The 27,174-nt window shown below is 41.6% G+C and overlaps 3 protein-coding genes across 5 annotated transcripts; all 3 read right to left on the bottom strand.

The window, feature by feature from the left end:
• Window positions 1-839: 839 nt before the first annotated feature.
• Window positions 840-2,719, bottom strand: LOC137795984 (homeobox protein MSX-2-like). Its single transcript, XM_068593603.1, has 2 exons — window positions 2,431-2,719; window positions 840-1,797 (listed from the first exon to the last, which is right to left on the bottom strand). Exons 1-2 carry the CDS (start codon window positions 2,717-2,719, stop codon window positions 1,349-1,351), a joined length of 738 nt encoding a protein of 245 aa, XP_068449704.1. The 3' UTR covers window positions 840-1,348.
• An 8,831-nt stretch (window positions 2,720-11,550) lies between these two features.
• Window positions 11,551-13,799, bottom strand: si:ch211-277c7.7 (uncharacterized protein LOC100538111 homolog). Its single transcript, XM_068593053.1, has 3 exons — window positions 13,454-13,799; window positions 12,572-12,660; window positions 11,551-11,883 (listed from the first exon to the last, which is right to left on the bottom strand). The coding sequence occupies exons 1-3, from the start codon at window positions 13,722-13,724 to the stop codon at window positions 11,791-11,793; spliced, it is 453 nt and encodes a 150-aa protein (XP_068449154.1). The 5' UTR covers window positions 13,725-13,799; the 3' UTR covers window positions 11,551-11,790.
• A 573-nt stretch (window positions 13,800-14,372) lies between these two features.
• Window positions 14,373-25,595, bottom strand: LOC137790231 (cytoplasmic polyadenylation element-binding protein 4-like). 3 transcript variants are annotated; one of them, XM_068584247.1, is made up of 12 exons: window positions 25,464-25,595; window positions 23,393-24,512; window positions 23,209-23,307; window positions 22,339-22,432; window positions 20,758-20,808; window positions 19,533-19,556; window positions 18,980-19,156; window positions 18,776-18,865; window positions 18,552-18,670; window positions 17,876-17,990; window positions 17,608-17,789; window positions 14,373-17,445 (listed from the first exon to the last, which is right to left on the bottom strand). In XM_068584247.1, the coding sequence occupies exons 2-12, from the start codon at window positions 24,455-24,457 to the stop codon at window positions 17,218-17,220; spliced, it is 2,244 nt and encodes a 747-aa protein (XP_068440348.1). In that variant the 5' UTR covers window positions 24,458-24,512; window positions 25,464-25,595; the 3' UTR covers window positions 14,373-17,217. The 3 variants fall into 3 exon arrangements, with proteins under 3 accessions (XP_068440348.1, XP_068440366.1, XP_068440357.1); XM_068584265.1 differs by having other exon boundaries at window positions 22,339-22,429; XM_068584256.1 differs by lacking the exon at window positions 25,464-25,595 and adding an exon at window positions 24,994-25,313.
• Window positions 25,596-27,174: the final 1,579 nt, after the last annotated feature.

The following is a 27,174-nucleotide window of genomic DNA, read 5'->3' as shown; positions in this document are numbered from 1 at the left end:
GTTCATGGTAGATGCAGTCAATTTAAGAAATACAATCCTCAACGTGTGCTTTATTGACCGAGCAAGCGGAGTCCTCCTGCTTGCAGAGCCGCGGCGGCAGAGACACAAGCGCTGGAGCTTCTGATGACATACCCTCTTGCACGGATGTCTCCTTTAAGACTGCTATACTACACTCTTGTTAAGTCAACATTAATTACTGTTATCGTATGGACTAATCATTGTGTAATCAGCTTCCATAGTGCGCAAGACAAATGGTTAAATGCATTAGTACGACTCAACAGAAAAGAGGAGAATTTTGCACGGCAATGAGCCGAGCAGTTACTTCTGTCCAGGATGGAAGTACACCATTTATAATTAAGCTACAAATAGGCGGTGTCTTTTTCACAGAATACATCTTGACATATAACAGTGGCAAAAAGAAATGAGTAAATAATAAAATGAATGTCACACCATCACGTCTCACTGGGACATTTGAATGGGAGGTCGGCACCATTTGTGTCGTTAGTTTCACCTGTTCTTTGTCAAAATGTCTTCTGTAAAAACCGTAAGATTCAAAGATGGGAAATGACTGTTGGGAGTAACTGCACTTCCAACGATGATCCATAATGCTCAATGCCAAAAAAACGCAGCTCGCAAGAACCTGATCACTGTGCCGGATGTGGAGTACACACGAGGAGGCAGCTGGAAGTCACAACTAGAAGGACCAGCAGACGCAACTGGAGAGCTGAGACACACATTAAAGGTTGTGTATCACTGGACAACTGCATTTGAGCTGTAGGCTGGCGTGGGGATTAACAAGAGAACAAAACAGAGGGTTGACTAAAAGCTTTAATGTATTGTCAAACAGATAACATATTAATGTAGATATGACTGAATTAAAGGACTATACGGTGAATAAATATGTCATTGGGAATGCTTTGGCATTTCCCAAGGCCAAGAGGCCCTTCTGTAATTGTTCTAAAATGAGTATGATGTCAAATATCCCTGCATATTCAAGGCTAACAAGTGCACTTTTATACATTTGCAAATACAAAAAGAGTAGGACAAGCTAAAAATTTAAGAAAGGATATGAAAAATGCAATCGGCTATTCGGGAAAACAGTCCTGAATATGCGTAGCCTGGTATATTCTGTTCATTTACAGTGACCCAATCTGAATCAGCATGTAAGCAAACAGCAAACACAGACCTTCAAGATTCTGTATCTTTATGAAAGGAAATGAATAAAGACAGACCAGTGAAGATCATAAAGCTTCATCTTCTCCGTGAAGTCTCTCATAAGGTGCATGACTTCATGATACACCCATGGCCATGTTCTTATTTCTTTTTGACAACCCTGTGCTGGTTCCTCTCAGGAGAGGTGGAACAGGCTGTGGCCGACCTGCGAGGCACACATGGCCAGATGCACAGCGGGGAGGACGGGGCCGCGGCCGTACGAGCAGCCCAGTCCGTATAGTGCTGCTGACCCGGCGTGCAGGTTCACACTGAGGGGGAAACCCAACGACGGGAAGCCCGGGTGGAAGACAGCTTTGGGCCCAATGCCAGCCACTATTTTGAGTTTCTCCACCTCGGCCTCCTGAAGCCTCTTGGCTTTAGCCCGCCGGTTTTGGAACCAGATCTTGACCTGGGTCTCGGACAGCGACAGAGAGGAGGAGAACTCGGCCCGCTCGGCGATGGAGAGGTACTGCTTGTGATGGAACTTTCTCTCCAGGGCCAGGAGCTGCGTGGTGCTGAAGGGCGTGCGAGGCTTGCGGTTGGTTTTGTGCCTCCTCAAGGAGCAGACCGCTGGACTGAGCTGCCCTAGAGGAGACGGGCAAGATGTGAGGATGAAACGTTGGGACAGATATATTACTTCATTGGTCTGATATCTAAATAACGGAATTAGGGCAGAAACAATTGCTGTTTACTTCTCCTAAAAACGTTTGTTTGAGGCTACTCTCATTTTACACCCACGTAATGAGATTAGCAATATCATCCATTTGGATAGTGTATCATCCCCTCTGGGAAATTGTGATGACTATTTGCCATCGTTTTCAGATTTAGTTTTTGCTGACTAATTGACTAATCAATAAAATACGATTTTTTTTTTTGTTTTGAATAAAAGTATTGCAAAAGTAATAAAAGCTGTAAACAGAAAATAGGAAACAGTGAGAACATTTATTTTATTTATAAATATCTGAACCTAAAATTAAATACTTTGTTTTACCTTCATGACTTTTCTTTAACTGTATTAAATGTATTAGACTCATGCCCATCTCTCCTTAAATGGAGCCTGGCAGTTATGAACTTCATTAACTTCTCTAAAGATGTTAGATGAGGTCCTTCTCTGGGTGATTTAAGGCACTATGATACGTTTAACGACTATAACCCGTTATTAACAATAAATCTGGATGAATAAATCTTCAAATCCAGACACTACCCGGGATCACTTACTGGGTGGTGCTGACATCTTGATGGGGCTGGATCTCCAGGACGCACAGCCCCCTCGTTCCGACGGCTCGGATTTAATAGATACTAATTGCTGGGACAAGTCACCCGGCTCGTCGCTCAAAGAGTGACTTCCGTCTTGTCTGTCCGTCACATTTAGTGGCTTTGTGTCCGACATGAGCGCCTCCACGCTGAAGGGCAGGCGGGACACCTGCGCCGCGCGGCTCTCCGCCCGCGGGGGTTGTACATCCTCGTCAGTGGAAAGCTCTTCTCTCCAGTCTCCGGGGGAAGACATGCTTCCTTTGGGCCGAAGGGGTCGAGATCTAAATCCAGTCCAGACCACGCATAACTTTTCTCCCACGGAGTGCAAACACACCGCGCGCAGAGTTGTTACAAAGTTGACAAAGTTGCGACGGAAAAAATAAAACTTTCGGGAGGTTCGAGGGGAATTTCAGTCAATGATGCGTCCCGACTTGTGATTGGACGGTGCGCTTTGGACGGGGGTTCCCGCGGGGCCACGCCCCTCCAGTCAGTGCCACGCCCCTGCGAAAAGGTCAGTCTCACGTCAGCCTCATCTCACAGTAATTAGGCAGGGAGAGGATCGTTTCTTGAGGACACATGGGATGAATCTCAATAACTGACAGGATAGACCGTATTGTATTCACTCTCGCGGCTTTTGAAAGTACAGTGCTTATATTTCCTGAATTAATCCATGTGAATATGGGATGAGGCTGATGTCTGGTATTTTCTTGGAGAGAAAAAACAACAACTACTAATACAAGTAAATCAACCCCCTGTGTACTCCATCCTGCAATTAGGCTGGTTGATTGTCCCGGTTGTCTCTCGGCACCAGGATGAAATGCATCAGTGTGACATCTGAAGAGCTGTATTTCTACTTAACAAAAGCTGACAGAGCTCCGAAGTCAAGCCCTAACTTGCAGGACCCGACACACCAATTGTGGGAGTAATCACAATGGCAATCAATAAGAATCAGGGCGCTTTTAAAATTTCAAATAGCACCGTAGAGGAACCATACACTTAAATGTGAGAGTCAGTTGGGAAATGGATTATGGTTTTGGGCAGGCTTTAAAATGACTGTCATTACATTGTTATTATTAACACCTTGTAATTAGGTCTGTGGAATCCGGTTCTTTAAAGCGGGATTTAACAGTAATGATGGAAAATTGCTGCCTTCCTGAGGTGTGTGGCGCCCGCTGCGATTAGTACCAGTCTCTGCTCTGTTGGAGGAGACAGGAGCGTCTCATACATGTTTGAAGCGCATACCTGTAGGGCTCCAGAGTATTAGGAAACATCAGGAGAAGAACAGCAGCAGCTCTATCGCCTCGAACCACGCAGTGATGGGATGAGACGCGGCAGCGTTTTTAAAAAACAGTCCAAAAGGGCACGGATGTTAAAATTGTCATGAATAGGAGACGGCTTAATATCTTCGTGAGTGAGACTAAATGCACCCAGTGTGGAACAAAACATCTCACGGTGTTCTTTAATTTGTGTTATTCAAGTAATAAACTCTCATTTTAACACACCTCATTTTATCAAGCCTCTTTTAAAACTGTTGCTTTATGATTTATATATATCGTGATTTTAACCATCCATGTATTAACAAGGGACTCTTGAGATGTATTAAAATGTACAACCACGCGATCGGAGTGCGACCTCTTAACCCCAAATGTAACCTAAACCTAACCATACTCTAATATAAACCTAACCTACCCTAATCTAAACCTAACTTTACCCTGATCTAACCTAAACCTAACCGGCCCCTAACCTTTGTGATTTTTAAACGAATGATTTAATCATGAAGAAGAGCAGAGTATTGATAAGAGTAGCTCCTTGTAATAATCAAATCCTAAAGATAACCATCTACCTGTGGCCCACCGTAAATCTTCAACATATCAAGGGTGTTTAGTTGGTTGCAATCAGCACAGACCAGTGTGTAAGATTTAGGGGCTTCTACAGCACAGAAGCCCCTAAATCTTACACACTGTTCCTTTAAGTGTTTGTTCAGCCAAGGTTACGTGTGCAGCAGCAGATGCAAAATGTATGTGCCTATGGCATGCTGTGTCCTATAGTCTGACCCCCCAGTGTCTATCTTTACTCTCATGTCTGTCTCCTTGTCTACCATATGAGTCTTTCTTATATACAGATGCCCACACATTCAAAGGCCACCTGTGAGGTGACTGGAGTGGAGTGGAGCTGTCCAGAGCTCTGTGATCAGCTCTCAGAGCTGCTGTGTGCTCTCTGTAATCAGCAGGATTACAGTGGCATCACGGGGCTCGACTCCCTAGCGCCTCAACATCATTAGTCTCCATGTGAGGCAAAGTGCTCACACAGCACCAGCTCGCTCTCCTGTAAACACATGTAAATCCATTAAGGGGCCGACGCGTCATTCACTCCTATAAGAAAAAAGTCATTCAGTCAATCAGTATTGCATCATTACATTTCTCCTCGTAATCCTCAGACTGGAGAGGGGGAAACAATATGAGAAAAGATGATGTATTGCTTTACTTGAATGCTTGAGTGAAATTCACACACAGTCCCATCAAGTAAAAGCAGTTACAGATTAAATGTATGTAGCCGCAGAAGAAGCGAGGTAAGCAGACAAAGCAGTAGTGATAGTACTTTGAATTGGCAGCAGGGAGGAAGGGAAGCATCATCCATGTCTTTGTCGTCTTTCCTCCACTCACTCAACAGCTCGCTGCTGTCCACTGGCCTCGGTGCTGGGAGACTTCCCGCTGCCTCTGTTGGAGACATACAGGGGACCTGACTGAAGCAGCCGGTGCAACCTGACCATGCAAGCAAGGGCTGCAAAGTCACCTGCATTAGTTCTGGAACGGTGAGGCATATACGTATGAACACACCATCGCACAAAAATGTACACACACACGCAACTCTTGCAACTGTAAAATCATTGTTTCACATCAGCACAAGTGCTTTTTTTTTTTTTTTTTTTACGAGGATCCACACACGCCTGAGAGGCTAAATCGGAGGGGACAAGCTTATTTAGGAAGCTTTTATCTATTCTCTATCATTTTTTACAGGATGCAGACAATCATTTTTAGAAAGACCTTTTCCCTGCTGCCGTCACAGGCCAATCAGGACTCGATCAATATTTCATGTGTAGTCCAAATAAACAGCCCATAAAGGCACAACTGGGGACACTATCAAGAAAACTGATGTTTATTGTGTTCATAAGTATAGGGGAGGAAGGACTGAAGATAAAAGCAACATGAGCGCTTAAGATGTTTATCTCGGGGTACATTTTAGACTTCGTGCCTTCGGATGAGTCCTGTGTTATAACGCCGACACCCACTACTTCTAGAACGGTTGATTTACTGAAGCATGGTGGTTAGAGTGTACTTTAAAAGAAAATGCAGTCTTGTTCTAGATATTAATGACTATTCAATGAATGAACATTTGAAGTCTGACATGATCCATGCTGGGAACTGGCTTTTCCAGCCATTGTTTTAGAAAGGAAAATGGAGCAATGGGGCTTTACAGTAGCACTACTGCAATTACAGCGAGGTAACAAAAGTAAATATGCTCACAGTATATATTTATATATATATTGTTTTTCAACACAGCTAACAAATGCAAATATATTCAATGAAGAAGACGTTAGGCCTTTAATTTATCTTAATGCAACTTGCAAGGACAAACCAGCTTCAATCTGAGAGGGTAATTATCTCCTGAGAGGCTGAAAGTGGTCAGATGCGTTTTCTCATTACTGCTTCTTCAGGCCTCTCAGTCAGCACAATCAATACGTCATGGTTAGTTGATGGATCTTTCAGCGCTTCATTGTGTTTCCGCACAGTTGTTGTTTATAGCAAGTCAGTTCATTAGGTTGTAAAAGCTTAAACTAATTAAACTAATCCTCCGAGTGACAAATCTCCGTCTCACCACATCAAATTACAGATGTGAAAATCTACATGCGATACGTTATCCTGAATCTGGTAGCATGTCGGTCTTCTTAATTTAACAATCTACATTAACTGTAAAAAGATACCCACAAAAAGAGATTCAGTGATATGATCTCACAAGAGGAGCTGTGGCTTCCTAAAAGCGCATCTTCAGATCACATTGACAGTTGGAAAATATTCAGATTAGATCACAAGTGACACATGCACACAAACTACACGTGCAACCACAATGAGTTAGTGTGCCCCTTTGTGGTTATTAAGCACTGCATATTAGAAGCAAAGAGGAAGTAACAGCAACTTCATGTCACCAAACTCTTTCTCTTCCTTATGCAAATATGGAGCCGTTAGTGCTGCATGAGCCAGTTTAATGGGCTTTATTGCTTAAATGCAATCCAACTGGAGATGAATGGATATTGTTAGCGATGCAGGGAATAAGTGTGCTACATACAACACAGGAAAAGCATAAAGTAAAACCACATCCTTAACGTGCTTCACCCTTAAAAGACCCTTCATAAGGTGCCTCTAACCACAAACACAACCTGCAGAGGGAAACACTGAAGCGTCGCTTCAACCAGGTGATCACATGTGAAATATCACCTCTTCAAAACAATCCTGATGTTATTCATCAAGGCCCACGAGAATTAGTTTGATTTTTTTCAAATGACAGAACGTGTTCACAGTAAATATTGAATAAAATATTGATCCAACAATGACTATTATTAAGAATTGCTATTACTATTGGTACATTGATAAGTAAAGTGTAATCTATAATCTATTGTCTGCTAATAAAACTCTTGTCATGGTTTACAACCTGATGCCAATAGAGTATTCAATTTTAAATTTGTCCCTGTTCTACACAGTAAAAATAATTGACACAAATATAATTTTATGCAGATGATGTTCATTCAAAGGAGAGTAGTCTGTAAATTAACCTGTGTTTACAATCTGTTTAAAGGACTCTTGAGCCAATTATTTTTGATTTTCTCGTCCACCTTTGTGCTGCCGTTAGTTAAACGTGGTTTCAAATAAAAGCTCCGAGGACGGCCTGGTTGGTTAATGTGTCTGCTGTTTCTGTGCAGATGCCAGCAGAACTAAATAGTTTGCTCACGGCTTGGAAAGAGAAGCTGCCTGTTGGCTCAATAAAGACTGATGAAACTCTTTGACAACACTTGTTTTCCTGCAAGTTCCAAGAGACGTGTTAGTATGATGTGAAACTGCACACTGAAAGCATATGAGGATGTGGCTGAGTAAAAAAAAAAAGATGTGTATGGCAGAATCTGTAGTGTAACAATACATGCAGTAGGTGGATTTAAACAGAATGAATCATCTTTCATTCCCAGAAGCATCACCAGTGATATCTAGAGCCCCTTTTCAACTGGACAAAAAACAAAACATGAACATGTGGTTTTTGCCTTTAATGGGAAATGCTACAATCGGCATTAATTCTCGGGACGAATAATAACCAATGATTCATTTCATTGGCGACTAATCAGTTAATTATTTTCTCGATTAATTAATTAGTTGTTTCAGTGTTTTCTTTCCCAATAATGACCTGGACTGTTGCCGCCAAAGTCTCTTTTGTCCCGCCAGCTATTTATAAAAAACTAAAATATGATTCCATGTTTTTCTTAAAAAATTACTCAAACCGATAAATCAATCATCAAAATAGTTGCAGATTAATTGAATATATCTCTAAGAGTTTTAACAGGGATTAGGACAATTATTAAGATTTCTTATCATACAAAACATACTGTGAATACACTCTCCTCAAAGCCACAAGACTCCAGTCAGACAACGGTGATTTCACCTCGCTCGTCGTGAAAACTTGTTCATTGAAGCTTAATCGAAACAGAATTAAACTTAACAAAAGCGTCATTAGTTAAAGAGAGACATTGATGGTGACACACAAGGAAAAACAAAACTAAAAAAAAGCCATCGCAACGACACGGCATATTCTCAAAAGGAAAGACGTCTAACTCATGTCTGCTTATCCGTTCTAATTTTGGTAGGAAAAGTGTTCGGGATGCCAGTATTTTAATAAACAACACACGTAACCTCACAAAGCTGCTTAGGATACAAAAAGAGGCTTTGAATTTTAAAGCTGCAATAACAGAGGGCGACATAATATATATGTTTAAATGAATTCATAGCTGGGCCCAAACAATACTTAAAACACAACATACTGTATCACTTTACATTACATTGTACAGGTAAGTGTCTTCTACAGCGTCTCCTCTCACCACTATTTTTGCAGACTATATATTATTTTCTGAATTGGTCCTGTTCAACAAAACCAGCTCATTTCAAACTGCACATCGTGGAGGCTTCAGTCCACAACAAGGCGGCCGCTCACCAGGCTTCTCAGTGTGGTCTGGAGCTACAGCTGCCACAGTCTGCCATGAAGACTGAAGTGCAATCACCACCCCAACAGCCATTTATCCTCAATGCTATGACAACACTCAGTAAAGCGCCGCTTCACTGATTCAATACCACCCGCTCTATTTGCTTTAGAGTCCACCGCCCTGTGGTCTTCAAGACACGCTGATGAAACCGGCTGTTTTAACACCCGGCCCGTTTGGACGAGTCGTCTCAAAAAGCTGGATGCGTTGTGAAACAAGTGGTCTCGGCTCACCTCCGCTGGAACTCTGGAGTGGTTTGTTCCCAGTGAGAACGCAAATAGACCCTTTCATGCAACACTCGGCTTACAACAGTTAATCTAATCAAAATGACCCGATTCGGTGTGTGAAGAACAACTGCCGTGGCAGTATGCACCCATCGGAGCCCGTCTCCGCCCGGTGGCACGTCGTCTGGTAATATTCTGACAGAACATTGTGTCTCTGGCCGCAGTCTAAATGCTCGCTGAGGTTGGATACTTTGAGGAGGACGAGGTGTTTTGGTGCGAATCTTCCACGGTGCTGCAAGTCGCCAGCAGATAACCTCAAAATGAAGAGGAGAGTTGTCCGATATGGATTAAACAGGAAAGGCGACCGCGTTCAAAGCTGAATCCATCACACAGAAATTTGTTTGCTCCGATGTAAGATAAGCCTAACGCGTTCGCAAAGAAAGACGGGTGAATGTTAATCATTCTTAATCAATGATATCTCTTATCATGACGCCACAATGGTACGCTTCAAACAGGGCTGTATAGGCTGCGCGACCAGACGAGTGAAAAGTAATCAATCACCACAATTTATTTACAGAGTAACATTAACTAAATGAACCAAACACAGAGAGTAAGTATTCAGTAATGTCAGCATGTGTGGCTGTTTGCCGCAGACTGAATTAAACAGCAGCTATGTGAGGGAAAGAGAAAGAGCGTTCATGTTTAGGGACTTTACAGCCTGAGCCAGGCTCAGCTGTGGCTCATCGGCTGACGATCAACATCCTGAAAGACAAAGAAGACCCAGCAAACAGCACAAGAAGCCCCTTGTGGCAGGGAAGGGTCGTACCAATTGGCTTAAAACACATCAATATATTGAGCTACCCTTTATTATTCCTGTATGTTTGTCCTGCACATGAGTTTTTGAGATGTCTGACCCTTAAATTGGGGCCGGTGGGCTTTCCCCTCAATTTCAATGGCCTCTTTATTCACAAACTATTGTGAACAAGGCTTTCAAATGCATATTGTCGCTCTTTTCTGTACACTTCTCTGATATTTCAGAACGCTATTGACCAGCTAGTTGCTTAAGCGTGACAGGCCTAGAAACAGTAACGAGGTGAGAGGGCTTAGCAAGGGATCAATTGTACATATGTAGTTAACAAAAGACAAGCCTGTCTGAAAACCACCAGAATTAAAGCATCTTTAATTTTCTGAACCTCGCACAGTATGAATACATTTCTCAGTAAAGTTAAGCTGCTTGTAGTTGTGTCATAATAGGGAACTGATCAAGTGTGCATCATCAGTTGATTATTTGAAATGATGTGCAGCAGATGCAGGTAAAAACATATTGTATTTTTAGGGATTCCATGCTGAGGCTCTTATGTAATGAGCACAATAATCATGTTGGTGACAACAGGTCAGGACAAGAAAGCACTGAGTAAAGGTGTCGGTTACAAATGTAATGAGCCGATAAACATTGAATGGTTACAACAGACAACAAATGTGTTTAAAATTCTCACAGATGTTATGGGTCCTTCCCTGAAGACTTGTGGTCGATATTTATGCAAATAGTGTACTTGCAGTCACAATGCTTCTGTGAATTTGAGTGAGAACTCTGTGTTGAATCTGTCATGTTGTGTTTAGAGCAGAAAAGGGTAAAATAACTTGCCTGTAAACACAGAGGCAATGAGGCTAATCAATCAAAACATTAAGCAACTGCAGAACAATTTGGAGGTAAATTGCCCATGGTCTAACAGCAATTATATTACTGTTGAAATAATCACAGCCATATGCTGCTCTCAAGTGGATTCAATAATATACATTCGGGTAAAAAAGGAGCAAACTTCTGGTGACACATTCATCACTGGTTCGGACAATCTACACTCAAAATATTTACAAATATTCTTTAGCTCATGGAGCACAACGCAGCCAACTATTTGAAATGTTACATTTTTATTGTGACCATCATATTACCACACAGCATTAACACAGTGAAGAAGTTGTTGTACCATCAACAGGTACCGAGATGTATTAGTTTCCTGATGTGATTTTAAAATTAGCTGGTGACATTTTTGGGAGCAAGGCTTAAAAAGGAGTGTTTACAGTACGAGTATATGCAGGGTTGTGTGACCAATAGCTGAAAACTACAACTCAGGTATTTATATTAGAGGAGGTGGCGCCATCTGGTGGACTTGTATCTAAAATAGTAAAATGGTAATTTCTGCCCCGTATCATAGGCTGGTAAACTCAATATCATAAGAAGCTATTCAATCTCATAAACACAACTTTCAATTGTTTTTTTTCTTCGTTTGTAGGAATGTTAATGTGTTCATAATATTTTCTCCATCCATTGTTTTTAGGGTGGAACAAACTATCAGAGTATCTCCACAATACAATACATTATACTGTACTGCTCTGAAACAACCCCAGCTTACAAAGCAGTAAAACCTTTACAAGGACAGCATGTGCTGCAGAGTCACTAAACTGTATTTCCATTCATGTGAATTTTAACTTGTTTAAAATCTGAAAACCTTAATTTGCCTAAATCATGAAACCAGACTAATTTGAATACAAATGGTAGCACACCAATTTGAAGATGGACTCTTTTAATAAAACAACTTTAATTGAACATTGTGAAAATGCTTTTTATATACACACATAAATGTAGATGGACCACTGTATGGTGCCTTGATGTAACATACCATGCTTACGGAACTAAATTAATCTACTAGTAAGAACTTTGCGGTAAAACATGGATGATATATGTTAAAGAAGTTAAGGTTAGCAACTTGCAATGGTTGTGGCTCATTTCAGTCAGTCAATGCAGCCTCAGTGGGCCTGGCTGAGGGTGGCCAGTCTCTGTCTGATGAGCCTGTTCTCCTCCATCATCTTGGAGATGGTCCTAAGAACTGAAAGCTTAGCCTACCGGGACAGGGAGTATATTCCCGGGAAAAGAAAGAGGGAGCAATGAAATGTGTAGTATGAAAAGTGCAGGGATTTATTGATAACATTAACCAATCACTCCCTTCTATCTAAGTGTCCCACTAAGCCATTGCAGTGTAGTAAAATTGAAGGCAGCCATCATTCATTTTTTTGTTTACGTCTGTGCTTTTCCTGCTGTGACATGTCATATGTCCTCTGTGATAAAGGACTATAGATTTCACAGAACACAGACTCACTTTGGCTTGTATTGGCTAGTATTAAAGTCCAAATGTAATTATATTTACATAGTGTGTTATCTAAACAAACATGCTGAATAAAAAATATCAGATAAAGTACGTGTCAAAGCCAATGAAAGATAGTTTTCATCGATGGTGATTTAACTTAAAGTGATTAATGTTTACTTGCGAGGATGCTGCAGTGTACAGTAGGGCTGTAGATAAACAGTGAGCGCCCGTGAAACAATGCTAATGTTTATCTTTATGAGCAGGTCACACAGCCCACCTTTTCGCTCATTGTGATCTATAAACTAATGATCTCCAGTGCCGAGGTACAAGCTCAATGGGAAACTGTTCTCTTTTTTTTTAAAGAAAGTGACAAATTGGGACTTATGTATCGTTAATTTTGTCTGATCTCATTATGCACGTATTAAAGTTTGCCTAAGTCCTACCTTATCTTTCTCGTTTATTGCTGTGCTGGTGGGTCTTTGGGAGAAGCAGAAAACATCTCCACCAACAGAGCCAGATTCAGTTGCGGCTCCTAACAAAGACAAAACAAAAATGGTTTAAATATTTAGACCTTTGGAAAGTGATCTGAAATGGGTTTTTTTTTGTGGAAATAAAACGGACATTGTGAAGTTAACTGGAGGTGAAACTGATCGTGGGGTATTGTCTGTGGGTGGACACAATAACAGTTTAATACTAAATATTTACAAAAAAAAAAAAAAAAGAAGCATCTTCTTCTCTCAAAATCAAATCAAAAATCGTAATTATAAATCATATGTTTGTTACACGGATACTCTACTAGTTAGCAGTATTGCCCTTCTCTTTTAATCTTGTGACCTGACACGATAAAGAAATCTCTACTTGACCCCAAAATCACAGGTCACCTTTGAGTAACCATTTACTGAACGGTCAATTTACTAAAGTGGGATGTTTTGTCTGAGTTTGTTTTATTTGGCTCATTTTTAAAGGCTCTATGTCACTTTTTTTTTTGGAAAACCAAATAGATTAAAAAAAATCAGTAATTTTAATACAATTGTGGCATATTTAATGTGAGTGTAAGCCAAAAGACTAACTAAACCCACAGATTGATGAGGTGGTTGGCAACAGTCGTGTCTCCTCTTATACGTCCACCCAAGACGAGCACATGCTTAGTTTCATAAGTTTACTAAATTGCAGATAGCTAGCTTGACAGATTTACAGAGCACTAGCATAGCTCAAGAAGCTAACTAGAGCTGAACTTATTTAACTAATGATAATATCAACATTGGCCTGAATGTTAAAGTCACCTTGTCGGCTCAAAGTTGTTTTGGTTTTATTTTCGGGCTCACCTGTCCATCTTCTCGGTGTTTTGTCTATCTTCTTGGACAAAGTGCAGTTGCGTTTTGGTAATTTGACTTTCAAAAGGAGCCGTTTTTTCCCACCTCTGACGTCGACGTTAGCCCGCCTGTTTCCGCGAGGGTCACCGTCACGCTGGTACCGAGAGGTGGACTTAGTCTGGGTGGTCTGGTCTGAAGGTTGGTCTGGTTGTGATTCATCTCTTTGACTGGAGCCCAGCTTGGAACTAAAACAGGGAACATACACCTTCTTAATCGGCAACATCTTGTCGACCACACCTCGGACCGGCTGGGAGTTTCTCTCCTTCGGGCCAGGAGAGAAACTCGTGTTCTTTCCGCTGTCGGCCAGCAGGGGGCAGTGCCCACGTACATTACGTCCTCACTCCTGAAGGACAGCAGTTTTTATTTATTTATTTTTTTAAATTGCAACTCTAAATAGTGGATTAGAAATAAAAACGTTCCCTCGGAGTTTAGTATTTTTTATTTAATTTAGATTCTTTTCTTCTTTTTTTTTAATATTCTCAATAGTACAATTTCTTTTCTCTAAGCAGAGGTTTGAATGGAGGATTTAACCATGGATTTATCAAGAGCTCCCTGATCTCATGTTAGCACTGTTCAGCCATTGTTAAGTGGAATTATGTTTTACATTTATTGTAGTTATACAATCTCATGACATTTTGTTGCATATTTTTTATTGAGAAAAAAATACTGGCTTTTGAGACAACAGGTTTGTTGGGACCCAAGGCATGAGATTCAGGGAGCTAAATAGCACTCACCAAGGCCTGAAATAAGCCTAAGGCTGCCTATAAATACCTCTGACCTGATTCAACATAACCCACCAGATGTACCAAAAACATGCGGCCACACAACAAAACCATCTGGAGTGAAATTCCCAATTACTATGCAAACCTTCAATTATTAAGTGCCACTCCGAAAATGAAAAGGGGAAACCAGTCACTCTTGTGAATCAACATTAGGCATATAATTCTTCCTCACAGCTGTTTTATTCGTTCAACAACTCACATTACAAATACTTCAAATGTATGCATACAGTTACAAACAGTTGGCCGCAAATGAATATATGACATTAGATCTTTGTTTTACTTCAATACTACAAACCAACTATAAAAACTGACGTCTGTATTGTAGCGTAAATTAATCAGGAAGAAAATATAAAAGTTGGAACTCACGTATAAATGTGAAATGACTTAATAAAAATCAAAAATGATATCAGGTAAAAAAAAAAAAGTTAATAAATATAACCTTCCCAGCATACAATTAAAAACTATTGAACTTTTGCAATCAGGTAATACTAACAGACATAATCAATATTCTTTTTCATCTGAAAATGTGGAGCACAATACAGCAATTAGAAAAACTAGACACATCAACGAGTTTAACACATCACCCAAAAAATATAACAAAAATCTGATCAAAATGATAGTTATACATTTCAATTGAAAATATAGCAAATGCTAAATACATTATCGACCTAGTATATACAATGTTTTCAATCACAGTAGCATGGTAGTAGCAAAATAAGTAAATAAGCACAAAACTAATGTTTAAAAATAAATTCAGGTATAAATTATTTTTTTTTCTTGCAGACATCAGCATGAACAATAGGAAACAAATAATGTGTAAATGACTGCATGGTTTATATGAATTAAATGACTTACACTGCAGAGACTTGTTTCTGGAAAGAATAAGTATTGCACATAATGGCTCAAAGTTAACTTGCAACATTAAATCACATTCAGGTTATGTCCCAAAGCATGCCACATCACAAAGGGGGTCAAGTGATCAAGTCTCCTCACCTATGTCCTACTGAGTGTCCTCTACATTACAAAACGCATCCAAAGTGTTGTCACTGTGTAGATTGCATAAACATCATGTCTGTGTAAGGAAGGCAGACTCCATCATGTAAAGAGAGGCTACAAGAGAGGTGATCTCAAAGAGATAAGGAAAAGAAAGTTAAAAAGGAGATCTAGTGCATTACATTAGGTCCTGCATTAACACTAGCCATGTTATTTCTGTATTACATTATGCATGCCAAGAATAAGTAGAACTTACAGGCAGTCCCAGAAAGAGGATCTAAATATTCAAACAGTTGATACCCACTCCGGTGATAGAAGGGAAGATTTCACATTGACCAAAGCCAAAACATTTACCCTATTGATAATCTTATTGACTACAGGAGCGAAATATCAGAATATACTTTCAAGACTATGAAAATCAGTTTAGAAAGGTCTTGTCATGCCTTAGGATCCTGTAATTAAGTGTATTAGGACAGAGGAGAATCAATATATGACTGGCTAATGATAGCCTCATTTTTTATTTATTTTTTATCTACAGAATCACACCAATGCACCAGACAATTTTCAGATTTACCAGCACTTAAATATATAAAAGCTAATTGAAAATTATATTAATATCATTCATTTTCTTTTTTAAATTAAGTTTACCATAAATGCAGATCTCTTAGTAACAAAGGTACAAAATTATTTTTCACCAAGTGAAAAAAATGAGGTATTGCAAAAGGAGTTCTCCCATCTGTGAAAAATGTGCCTAAAATGACTATTGAAAAAAATATTTAGAAAAGTAGTGCATAATAAATGTATATATGTTCATGACAAAATAATCAGCTATAAAACACTGTACAAAAATCAGCAGGCCATGTATAAAATAATATCTTTATCTCTGTGACAGCAAATTCTAGCTACTACCATATCCAACCACAACACTTGTGATAGAAGCTCCAGTCATGGTAGAGCGTGCAGTGGTACACCATGAGGACAGCTCAGGGAGACTGGACTGTGCATTCCCATTAGTTTGTACTACATTAGCATGTTAGCTTCCAGTGCTAATATCCCTGACAATATAAAGTGAGCAAATACTACTGCCAATACCTGAGCCCTGAGGGGCTGTGTCTTTATTAGCCGACACCCACAAACCGAAACTCCAGACTACTCCAGCCTTTCCCCCGCCGCGTGACACGAGGACACAACATTATCCTGAAAACCCTCAGATCAACATCTGCTTTTGATGATGTGTTTTTCGGCCAATCTTTGGTTTGCCCTTTCTGGTTACAAAGTGTCGACTTTTTAAACCAAAACCTAAAAACTCGAGCCAGCAATCGAAACGCGTGTGCCAGACTGAGGGGAGATTTTGTTTTGTGACGTGGCCAGATGCTATGTACCGAGCTTCTTGAGAAGCTCAGTCGTCCGACCGTCTGAAACGGTGTCCCTCCTCTGTTCAACTCAACCATTTGCACTCAACCTTTGGTAAATGGTACAGTTGTTCTCTAATCCTGCAAGCAAAAAGTAAGAAAATGCACCCTTCTTAAACTCAAATTCCATAGTTAGTATACTGATTTAGGTATGATGAACCTCACTTAAATTTTATGTTACTCTTGACAACAAATGTAAGCAGCTTTGCCAGCTAACACGAAAAGAAAGTACAGTCAAGTCAGAAAACATCTAAATCCAAATCTAATGCATCCATATGCTCATGCACACTTAAAGTCAAAACATAAATGGGATTTCACTCTCTTCGTAGCATTTACTTCTTTTAGAAGGCCCAATTAAAATAAAAATTAAAAATAAATTAAGCTGTTTCATGTTTGTTTTGTTTTTTTACTTAAAAGAAAAGTGCATTTATTTTTCATATCATAGCCCGTACCCCTTCCCTTACTACCCCCCTTTCTTTCAATCCCTCCCCCATCCTGCTTTGTCTCCCTCCTCCCTTGCCCTCTCGCCTCAGTTCCAGCGGAAGGAGATGTGTCGTGGTCGATCTCCTCCCTCCTTCACCAGCGGCTTGTGGAACTCGCGTCCGGCCCGGGAGTGGATGGCGGCCCAACAGTACTCGCAGTAGTACTGCAGACAGGTCACGTTGGCGCAGAAGAAAGGAGCAAACTTCCCCCCACAGCGTGTGCCCTGGCACTCATCACACAGCTGGTCGTCCAAGACATATGGCTTCACTTCCACCTAGGAAAGAGAGACGAAATGGACGACAGCAACACTGTTAAAATGGAGGTCGAGAAAATGTTTTGAATGCATGCGTGGTAGCATGTTTGATAGGTTTAAATGAATATTTTATGAACATCCACTCTTCATTTCCAAAGATAGTATAGAACGCTGCAAACTCACCCGTTTATCAATCTCCCCGTGTTGCAGTTGAACAAATCGGGCACTAATGGCTGCAATGTAGCTTTGCTGATTAGAGAAGGCTACTCGCCCCGCCCCTTTTGGATACTTGAGTTCAGGGTCTGTGTCGATCCCAGCGTAACACACGCCTCCATACAGACGGTCCATGATCATGGCGAGCTCCACTGGAAGAGCAATGCATAGTGCTATTAATGGAATCAAATCAACACCGGAGAATGAAACACATTTAGGGGTCAACACACACGCTTACCTGCACGTAAGGGACGAGGGACACCTCCTACAAAGATAGTTTTCCTGGGGTCCAATGGCTGAGAGCCATCCATCACAAAGTCACTGTCGTTCAGGTTCCAGGGCCGGATCTGGACCTACAAAAACAGAGATGAAAAGGAAAGACAAGTTAGGCCTTACTCATACATTGGATTGTGAACATAAAAGCATCTTGCTGCTCATATAATATCGATTGACATATTTTTTTGGTTCAATTTCACTGCTATTGTAGGATGTTGTTGGAGGGAGATTTACAAATAAATCCTCTGGAATGATGGTGAAATACTAGAAATGTTCAGGTAAAGAAGTTTACTGCGATGACATAAGAAAAATAAGCAGAAAAAAAGGCCTTTAGTTCCTCAAAATTTGTACTTTACATTGTTACCAGTGTGTTTTTCCATACAATTTTCAACTGCAAATGAGCAGTGCACTAAACCTACAGACTACATCTGATCAATTACGACAGCAAAGCCGTCATTTGGGCAAACAAAACAAATGGAGCTGAACTTAACTTTCCAGTTTTTTAAGCAACAAATGCCAAAGACTTAAACAAAGAAGGCCTGTTCGAGTCTACGAGTTTAACATTTCTGTCAAGATTTGTACTCGCTGGGCAAGATGGAGAGCAAGCAGGTAGCAGATAAACAGCATGACACACTCACAGGCTTGTCTTTGATGGTGGGACTGGAGACACACAGGTAGAGCTTGCCATCCTCCTGAATGCAGGCATCGATCAAGGCCTGAACAGAGCTCTCGTCTTGAAACAACAGGAATGCATATCCTGGAAAGGTTGGACAACAGAACAATGAGCATGCACAAATACTCATCACAGGGCTGCAGAGTCAACACGCTGGGAGACACATAATGTCCAACTGGTTTGACTCACCTTTCGGTGGAAAATAGGACTTGCTCTCTGCCTTGTGAGGCCAGTCAACAAACAAGTGACCAAATCGGCGGAAACTGGCAGTAATTTCATCTGCAATAATGAACCCAAATCCATCAGTAAAACATATTTTTGCCATACATATTAGATTTTGATCAACAACAACGTACATTAAAAGCATCCTCTGTAGCCATAACATGTCTTTACCTTCATCTATGTCTGGGGGCAGCCCCCCAACAAACACTTTGCGTGAATATCGCTCCACGCGTTCCCCATTGAGGTGGGGGAAACAGTGGGCTGAACCGAGGCCAGTGAGACCCTGGTCACCGGACTCGTCCTCCCCAAAGGAGCGCTCATCCTCCATGGGGAACAGAGACGAATGGCCTAGTGGAGGAAACAATCTGGATTATACATTTTGGTTCCCGACCAGTGAGGTGAAACCACAACATTGCAGGATTAATGAGCGGGGAATTTGATTAGACGCGACTAAATTAATGTCAAGAAATACACCCAAAAGCAGCCCTGATTACTACAGCTGATCTGGGAAAGCAGAGTATTAACACTACTCGGCCTCGACAGCCAACACTGGAAAGCTACAGAAGGAGGGGCTTAAAACCCCCGACATTATTCAAGGCAGGGTAATCAGTGACACTGAACAACAAGCAGACAAACACAGAAGCAGAACCACAAACATGTCAGGGGTCATCACTGCTTTCTAAAAATCACATTGAAGGAATCAAGACATATTCACAGGCTTTACCTCGTCTTCTGCCATAACTTCTTGCTGCATGTAAAACAACACAAAATACTTTGAAATGGCTTTTTGAAAAAAGGCACAAAATAAGAGCAGTAAGTAAAACACCGTCAGGGCTTGACATTAAATCTTTGAGATCGGCTACCAAAAGGCTCCTGTAGTTTAAAGTAATAACCATTATGAATTTCCACCTGCAAAACGCGCTGCGTTATCACATGTATTCGTTTAAACTATTTCCATCAGTATCCTTTAAAAAACAAGTAGATGTATACATTGTATAAATTGGAGACATAAACATCATGGCACATAATTATACCCCGCAGTTATTGAATGCTTTAAGATGTATTGTGCAACACTTTTGATTACTTCACATGTGCATGAAGAAACAGTGGGAATCCTGCATGAATAATCATGCATGTTAAAATGTATGGATTTTAAATATAAAGAAAATATACAACTTGCGTTGATCATCTGCCCTTGAAGATATTTGCGTCATCATTTAGTTCTCTGAACCTCCCTGACAACGATGTTCATTTCTTAAGTGAAGAAGCCGGTCTGGTTCTATTTTAGTTAAAAAGTGCGTCACAGTGAATACCACAGCAGTTTAGACACAGTTTAGATACAAAACAAGAAACATGGTTGTCTAGAATTTTCCTAAAGAACAATGTCTCGACTAAAAATAAATCCCTTTTTATCATCACAAATGCCCCGCATTTTCTTATTGTTCTTGGGTAGTGACTTCAAGAAAATGAAAAAAAAAAAACATGAAAAAAAAAAATTTAGTGACCAGGTGCCATTTTGTAAGCACGCTTACAAGAGGAAACTACAAAAATGGTGGCCGTCGCCATAGCAAAAAAAAAAAAAGCGAATATGCCAAGAGGAGAAGGCTTGTTCAAAAACAAGAGTGAATCTGGAGTGGCATGCACCCTCACAACGGTCAGGCGGTGTGCTCTTCTCATAAAGCGAGGAGGAAATGCCAACTTTGAATGTTGCGTATACAAATGACAAATTTAGCTTTTAAGTGAGTTTGTGTTTTTCACCACTTGTTTTATCTCAGTGTGGTTTTGTGATATCCAGAGGCACGTGAGCGCATCAAATTCCTATTAATTAGGTTTGATTGGAAATGAAGGACCAGGGTACTGTACGTTTGCACCTTCATTTGACAGGCATTAATGTCAAGTCCCGACTTTTGTTACAGCACTGCATATTATTCTGAAAGTCATTTACATACCGTTCATAGGTAGCGGCCCGTCTCCACCCTGGTGAGAGAAGCTGTAGCGTCCTACATGACAAACACAGAAGAGACCTCAGAACACCATGTCATGTCATTTACCTTCTTTCCCTTATGTTTAGATTCCTCCCCAACCATTGAAGTTTTTTTCTGGATATGGATCATTTGTTCTGTGTCCATAAGAAAAGGATATGCATGATAGCAGACACATTTTGCTTAAATAATGAACTTGGCAGACAAATCAAATGGAGCTTCAAATGTAGTTCAGCGTATTCTTATATGTGCCTATTAGTGCAATATCATAAGCTAAAAAAATACTGGAATACATATGAGAATGCGTGTTTGACTTGCAAATTAGGAGGGGATTCTATTATTGACAAACATGTAAATTTACAGCTGTAAAAAAGGATGGTCGCGATGAAAAAAAAAAGAGTTATTTTTATGAGTGGCTGACATGTTTTATTACAGAGAGTTCGATGAAATTAAAGAGTCTCCACAGCAGAAATGCTGCAGGCGATTGTTATCATGAGTTACAGAGAAAATGAATGTACTGTCACGCAAGACTGAACTGTAACTCATCCGAGTGAGTAATAAAAATAATATGTGTTCATCTGATTTTAGTACAACATATGTGTACCAATACGAAAACACTACTTTTTGAGAGGTTATAACCATCTTTTTCTACAAAGAGGCCATATTTATTCAATGTTCAAAGTTTAAACTTAAGCAGCCATGAAATCACCTATTTGCCTGCATTATCTAAAATGGGATTAATTCTGATTGAAATTAGGAACTATATGATCCAAAGAATCTACACAGACATGCAATGTCAGCTTTTGGTACTCATTAAACTGCTGTGGACACATTTTGGTCAGCACTTAAGAAGCATTGATGTTTGAAATCCGTGTGTGCTTACACTGCATTTAAATCACATAATATTAAAGTTAAGAGGAAAAATAATAAACAGGGAGATCAACTGGTAGCGTCAAATATTAAAATATATATTTTATATTATATATTTTAGCTGATACTCCATAGCCCTGAGAGACAGAGTATTCTATAAGGGGTTGACAAGATAGTCAAATATTAAAAGTAACATTGGATACCTGGTGCAGGGAATCATTGAGTGGGAACCACAATGCACTCGCAGCATTATTTTGTCATTATTAAAGCTATGGTATGATATTGGCACCCATTCTGAAATAGTTTTAATGATACAAAGCCAGCCGTAAACCACAATAACACTGCACAAAATGTAAATTTGATGAAGCTCATTAATATTAGTTCTTTGGTGGTGCTATTAGTACCATAGTTATGTGATGTCCCAAAATCATATATCATATGCAACTGCATTAAGTAGAAGTGTAATCACTCAGTAAACGCACAGATTTTGGAACCCTGTTAGCAGCATACATCGTTCGAACTGAAAACCTGCTGTCAAGACAATCAGTTGTTAGCATTGTGACTAAAATACCCCAAATCTTTTTGCTGGGAAATAGATGCAACAAACGGCTGTATTTATCGTCAGCCAGCTGTGAGGAATAGTATCCTTTCCTCACTATTGCTAGCTTGGGAACTAACCTTTCAAGGAATCCTGCTCAGCCCTCATAATGTCAATCAGGGAGTTCTCCAGAGAGTGCATACTAAACCCATCAAAGGACCGTGTTCTATCCTGCTGAAAGAGAGGAAGACAACAATTAGCCTCCCCGTTTCCCACATCACCATCTAAAGCAGCACAAGCTGCAAGAGCCCTGACAGTTTGCCATGATGCTAATAAAAACACTGCAGAGAATATCCCCGAAGAGAAAGCAGAAAGCCCTGCACACAGAAAATGGAGTCCAGAGTATGGTTCCAAAACATCACCTGCAAAGCTCTGTAATCAAAATCACAATTTCTACTGTCTCCGAGTATTATTATCAAGAAAATATGCTACTCATGGGCTAAAAAAAGAAAAAGGCATCTTTCCACATTCACAGATTTAAGATCAATACAAATTTAACTACAATATTTGCATTCAAAAAAATAAACAGAGGAAATCTATAAGGAGTAATTCATAACACAATTGAGGGTGCTTCACTGGGTATCTAAATGGATTGAGAGCGTGCAAAGCAAAGGAAGAGCACAAGACTTCTCAAATCAGGACAAGAGGAAGGCCATGTGATCAGAGCGGACGATAACACTGCTCTCCTTCAACGCAATGATCTAGATAAGAACTCCGACATAAGCACACACAATACGTTTCAATTCATCCGTTTGGTTGGCTTCGCTGTCACGCACTGAACGGTTTTGCTCAGTGGTTTTTTTTGGGGGCTTTTGACACAGCCGAGGGCGTTTAAATCATCATCCACCCTCAGGAGGACGCACTGAAACTAAACAGCACTTAGTTCTATGAGGCCTCAGAACTAGTAATTCCCTAAACACCAGCCTGAGTATTACCTACGATATGCTCACCTGGAAAGGGTAGACGCTGTCGCTGCGGCTCATGCTGTCCTCCACCCAACCCTTGTGATTAAAACCAGAGCTATTTCTAGGGAACTTCTGTGATGGAACCTGTAGGACAAACGGATGAGTTTCATACAAGTCTACTGACCAAATGCATTGTGTGCAATCGTGTCAGTTATTAAATCATGTGTACCTGATTGTTGGGGAACGACTTCTTCAGCGGGGAGATGGAGTTTAGACCCGACATCCCACCACCTACCCCACGCCTGTACTCCCGGACACCCTGGGTGCCTCCCCAGCCACCATATCCACCGGGGCTCCAGGAGGTGGACGTGGGAGTAGAGGGACTCTGGTAGCTTCCCCAAGGTGAAGGGGGTTTGCTCTGAGCGGAAGAGAGGTGGGGCAGCTGGGTGAATGGCCCAGTGCGATGGGGATGCGGAGGGAAAGAGGGCTGGGTTGGGTGAGGGCTAGCTGGGGAGCGTCGGTGCTGCTGCGGGACTCCCTGACCGTGGGGGTGGTAGTGCTGTGGGTGAGGTGTGGGCGCGTGGTGCTGTGAGACTGGGCCAATCTGCGGGGAGAAACTCCCCCCCGCTCCAAAGCCAGGCGCAGCATGGTGGGCGAAGTTCTGGAACAGCAGGGGAGGTCCGTTAGCGTTGGAGCCAGTTGGGCCGAAGAACCCTCCGGCGTCTTCTCCGACCACTGGAGACTGGGTGGACGGGACAGCAGGGGACCAGTTGTTAAAACTGGTCAGCGAAGATGAGGAGGAGGTGGATTGTGCACAGCTTGTGCCCATTCCCAGGCTGTCCTGGTAGTCAAACCCGCTCAGCACAGGGGAATCCATCCTCAGCTTCTCCTTTCCGCCACTGCTCTCCAAAGAACCCTTCTCCAATTGGCCATCTTCAGGAAGACCTCCGTCAAGCTCTCCGAGGCCTCCCACAGCATCCTGCTGGCCTGGGGACAGGGCCTGGGGCAGGGTCTGGATCTGAGACTTCTCCTGCATGTCCTGGAGGTCTAAGGCCTTGGACTTGTCTGACTCAAGAATCTCATCTTGCATGTTACCGTGTTGGGCTACGGCAGGGAACAGCCAAGCACTGCCCCCATTGGTGGAGCAGGTGTTGTTTACGAAGGAAGGAGGGCTGGGGGGGTTGGAGGGGTGGTGAGGGTGCTGGGGTTGGAGGTGAGGAGGGATCCTTACAGGGAAAGCAGATTTGTTACCACTGCTGTTCTTCACCAGAACTCCAAACCCGTAGTCCCCCATTTAGGACACCCAGTAAGTCTTCAATTCACTTTTGGCTTCCACCGTCTTCTTTATCCTAATATATGGGTTGGGGAGGGGCAGGGAATGGGAGGAATGGGTGACAAAAAGCATAATGCTGTTACAGCTCAAGTTGATCTGGCCTAAAAAAAAAAAAAAACAGCCTCGCCATACCCTGTGAATGTGCTTAGGCTGCACCCTGTCTGGTCTTGTGATGCAATCAATGAGATTAAATCATTGACTCGCTGGGCCACGGGAGGCCTGGACGAAATATTACACTCGAACAGCAAGGCAGCCAACCACGGAAAACACCCGAGCCGACCCGGCGCAGGCAGCTAGCAGCCGGGGCTACGGCGAAGCTGACGTCTCTTAAAGGTCGTTACGCAGCTAGCAGCGAGCTAACAGCTGCTCCGCCACCTTCCATGTGTCCTATTAGATCATGCAGAGCCCCGAGCAGCTCATTTTAATGTATGTTCATGCAGTACGGTGCATCCGCGAGAGCACACCTCGCCTTGTTGGCTCACAGCACGGACACTTACCGAGTAATATTCCCCTTTTTCCAGCAATGACCTCCTCGTACGCAACCATTTAAAAAGATCGTTGATGACGTCTCCGGTCTGTGCTGGTTCTCGGGTAGTTCCCGTCACCGAGCCGCTACGGTCGGATAATAGCCGCAGCAGAGACGTTGTAGCATATTTGCCAACCAGCTGGGGAGGCAATAAATGAATTCAACGGCTACGACGTCAGCGACGGTTTCAGTAAAGTACACGACAGCGCTATCTGCGAAACGACGGTGGAAATTCACGGGACTTGTGTGGTTAGAAACGGTGTAGCGTTGAGGCTCTTTAGACGACCTCGTCGGTTTCGTGTCCTGTATGTTCAATGTCACACAGCCTGACCAAACCTTGTCATCATTTTTTTGCGTCTCGAAATAACGTAGCGCAACCTCGACGGCTATTCTAACGTATCGACAAACATGCGTAATCAGTAATATGTCGGGCATAGCTACCTTCAGTTCGGCGTCATGACCTTATCGCTTAGATGTTACCATATTTTAGCGTTTTCCCTTTTTCTGCATTTCCTAAGCAGCCGGTGTAAATGGTCTCTTCTCTCTTCTAGATGACAGCTGGACCAGTCGGGAGACACTTCCGTCTATAAGCCCCGCCCTCGTCATCAGCCACCAGCCACTGTGTGTCAGGATTTCCCTCAGAAGCCCCGCCAACTTTACTAAAGTCTGACATTTGATTGGTTAACAGCCACGAAGCCACGCCCATAGAGCTCCTTTCTCAATGAATGGCACATGCACCCAAGACGATCTCCTCCCAAATAAGGAGGCCTTGAAATCAATGGGAGGAGTTGATGTAACGTAAGGAAAACACATACAAGATCCAAGGAAATTTCTATCTAAACCCTCAACCAATACTTTATACAAGCCATTTTAATACAAGTAGGCCAATGCAATGCAAAGGATTTAAACCCAAGGTATACTAGTGCTATTTGCATTTTTGCCAAATGCAGATAAGTTAATTTGACTAAGCAATTGTTTTTCTTCCCTCCACCTCTGCCTACAGCACTCTAGTAGTGCAGTGTTGTGGATTAGACAAGCCTTGAAATAGAAATTGATTAGATTGATATCGATGCAGGAAAGATTGATAGATCCTCGTGTTTGATTTAGATGAACTGTTATAACCCGCAAAGTACTGAACATCAATCTCATTAAAATAAGCTGTTGCTATTTTCAGTACCTAATCGAGTTTAAGAGCTAGATTAATTTTACTTTGGTCAGATCTGTGCTGGGCCCTCATCATACCATCATATCATACCACCCCAAGGTGTAATACACATGACATCTTGAGGACATACAATCCGATCTTCCTCATCTGATGTCTACCAGCAAGCCAGAATCTGACATAGTGTGCTCCCCTTTACTGAAGTCAATTGATTAAAAGCTTATCCTTCACCAGGAGAGGAAAGAATAGAAGTACTATTGCTAGACCTACAGTATGCATTAGTCAGGTGGGAGTACAATTGCTTGTATTAAAGCTACTCAAGCAGAAATACAAATTAAAAACAGCCCTAGTAAACATGGCTGGGTCACAACAAATTCAACAAATTCCTGCGCAGGTCAGTAATGTTGTTTTGACTGTCGACCATTTTGTCTGTGAAAGCATTAGCAAAAGGTTGCCTTATTCAGACACAGAGTTTGAAAGCAAGATCAAATAGAATACCTTCATGGTTTGCACCACTGCTGGAGGCTGTCAGGTGACTGTTTATCTCTGAAAGTGATTTGACTGCAATTCTTTATCAAAATGAGCACAAATATAGCCCGACATACTGGTTTTACAACGTAGCAAAACGTATCTGAAAGAGATACTTAATTCCTGTTCCCTTCCACCCCATGCAGTCAGAGTATTATTTACTGCGTGCTTGTTGAGACAGTCTTGTTAACGTAGTGCTCCTGTCCCCCAAGGCAGACCCACCCTTCATTTGTATCTTGGAGTAACACACCACACCCCATGCCTATGTGCAGCAGGGCCTGTCAGGGTGGTTTAACAACACACACAACAGAGTGTACCAAGCTTCTTTTTTATTTATTTTTTAAATAACAGACTGCTGGTTCACGTGTTACTGGTTTGATATTGTCAGACCAATATCTACCAACTCAGAAAATGTGTAGCTTTGGCAACACGAGTTAGTGCACTTTGTGCAAGCCTACGGTT

Source organism: Clinocottus analis, unplaced genomic scaffold, assembly GCF_023055335.1.
Source record: "Clinocottus analis isolate CAN_PGR_092001 unplaced genomic scaffold, fCliAna1.0.p SCAF_10, whole genome shotgun sequence".
Classification (NCBI taxonomy): Eukaryota; Metazoa; Chordata; class Actinopteri; order Perciformes; family Cottidae; genus Clinocottus; species Clinocottus analis.
This window is presented reverse-complemented; position numbering and strand designations above follow the sequence as displayed.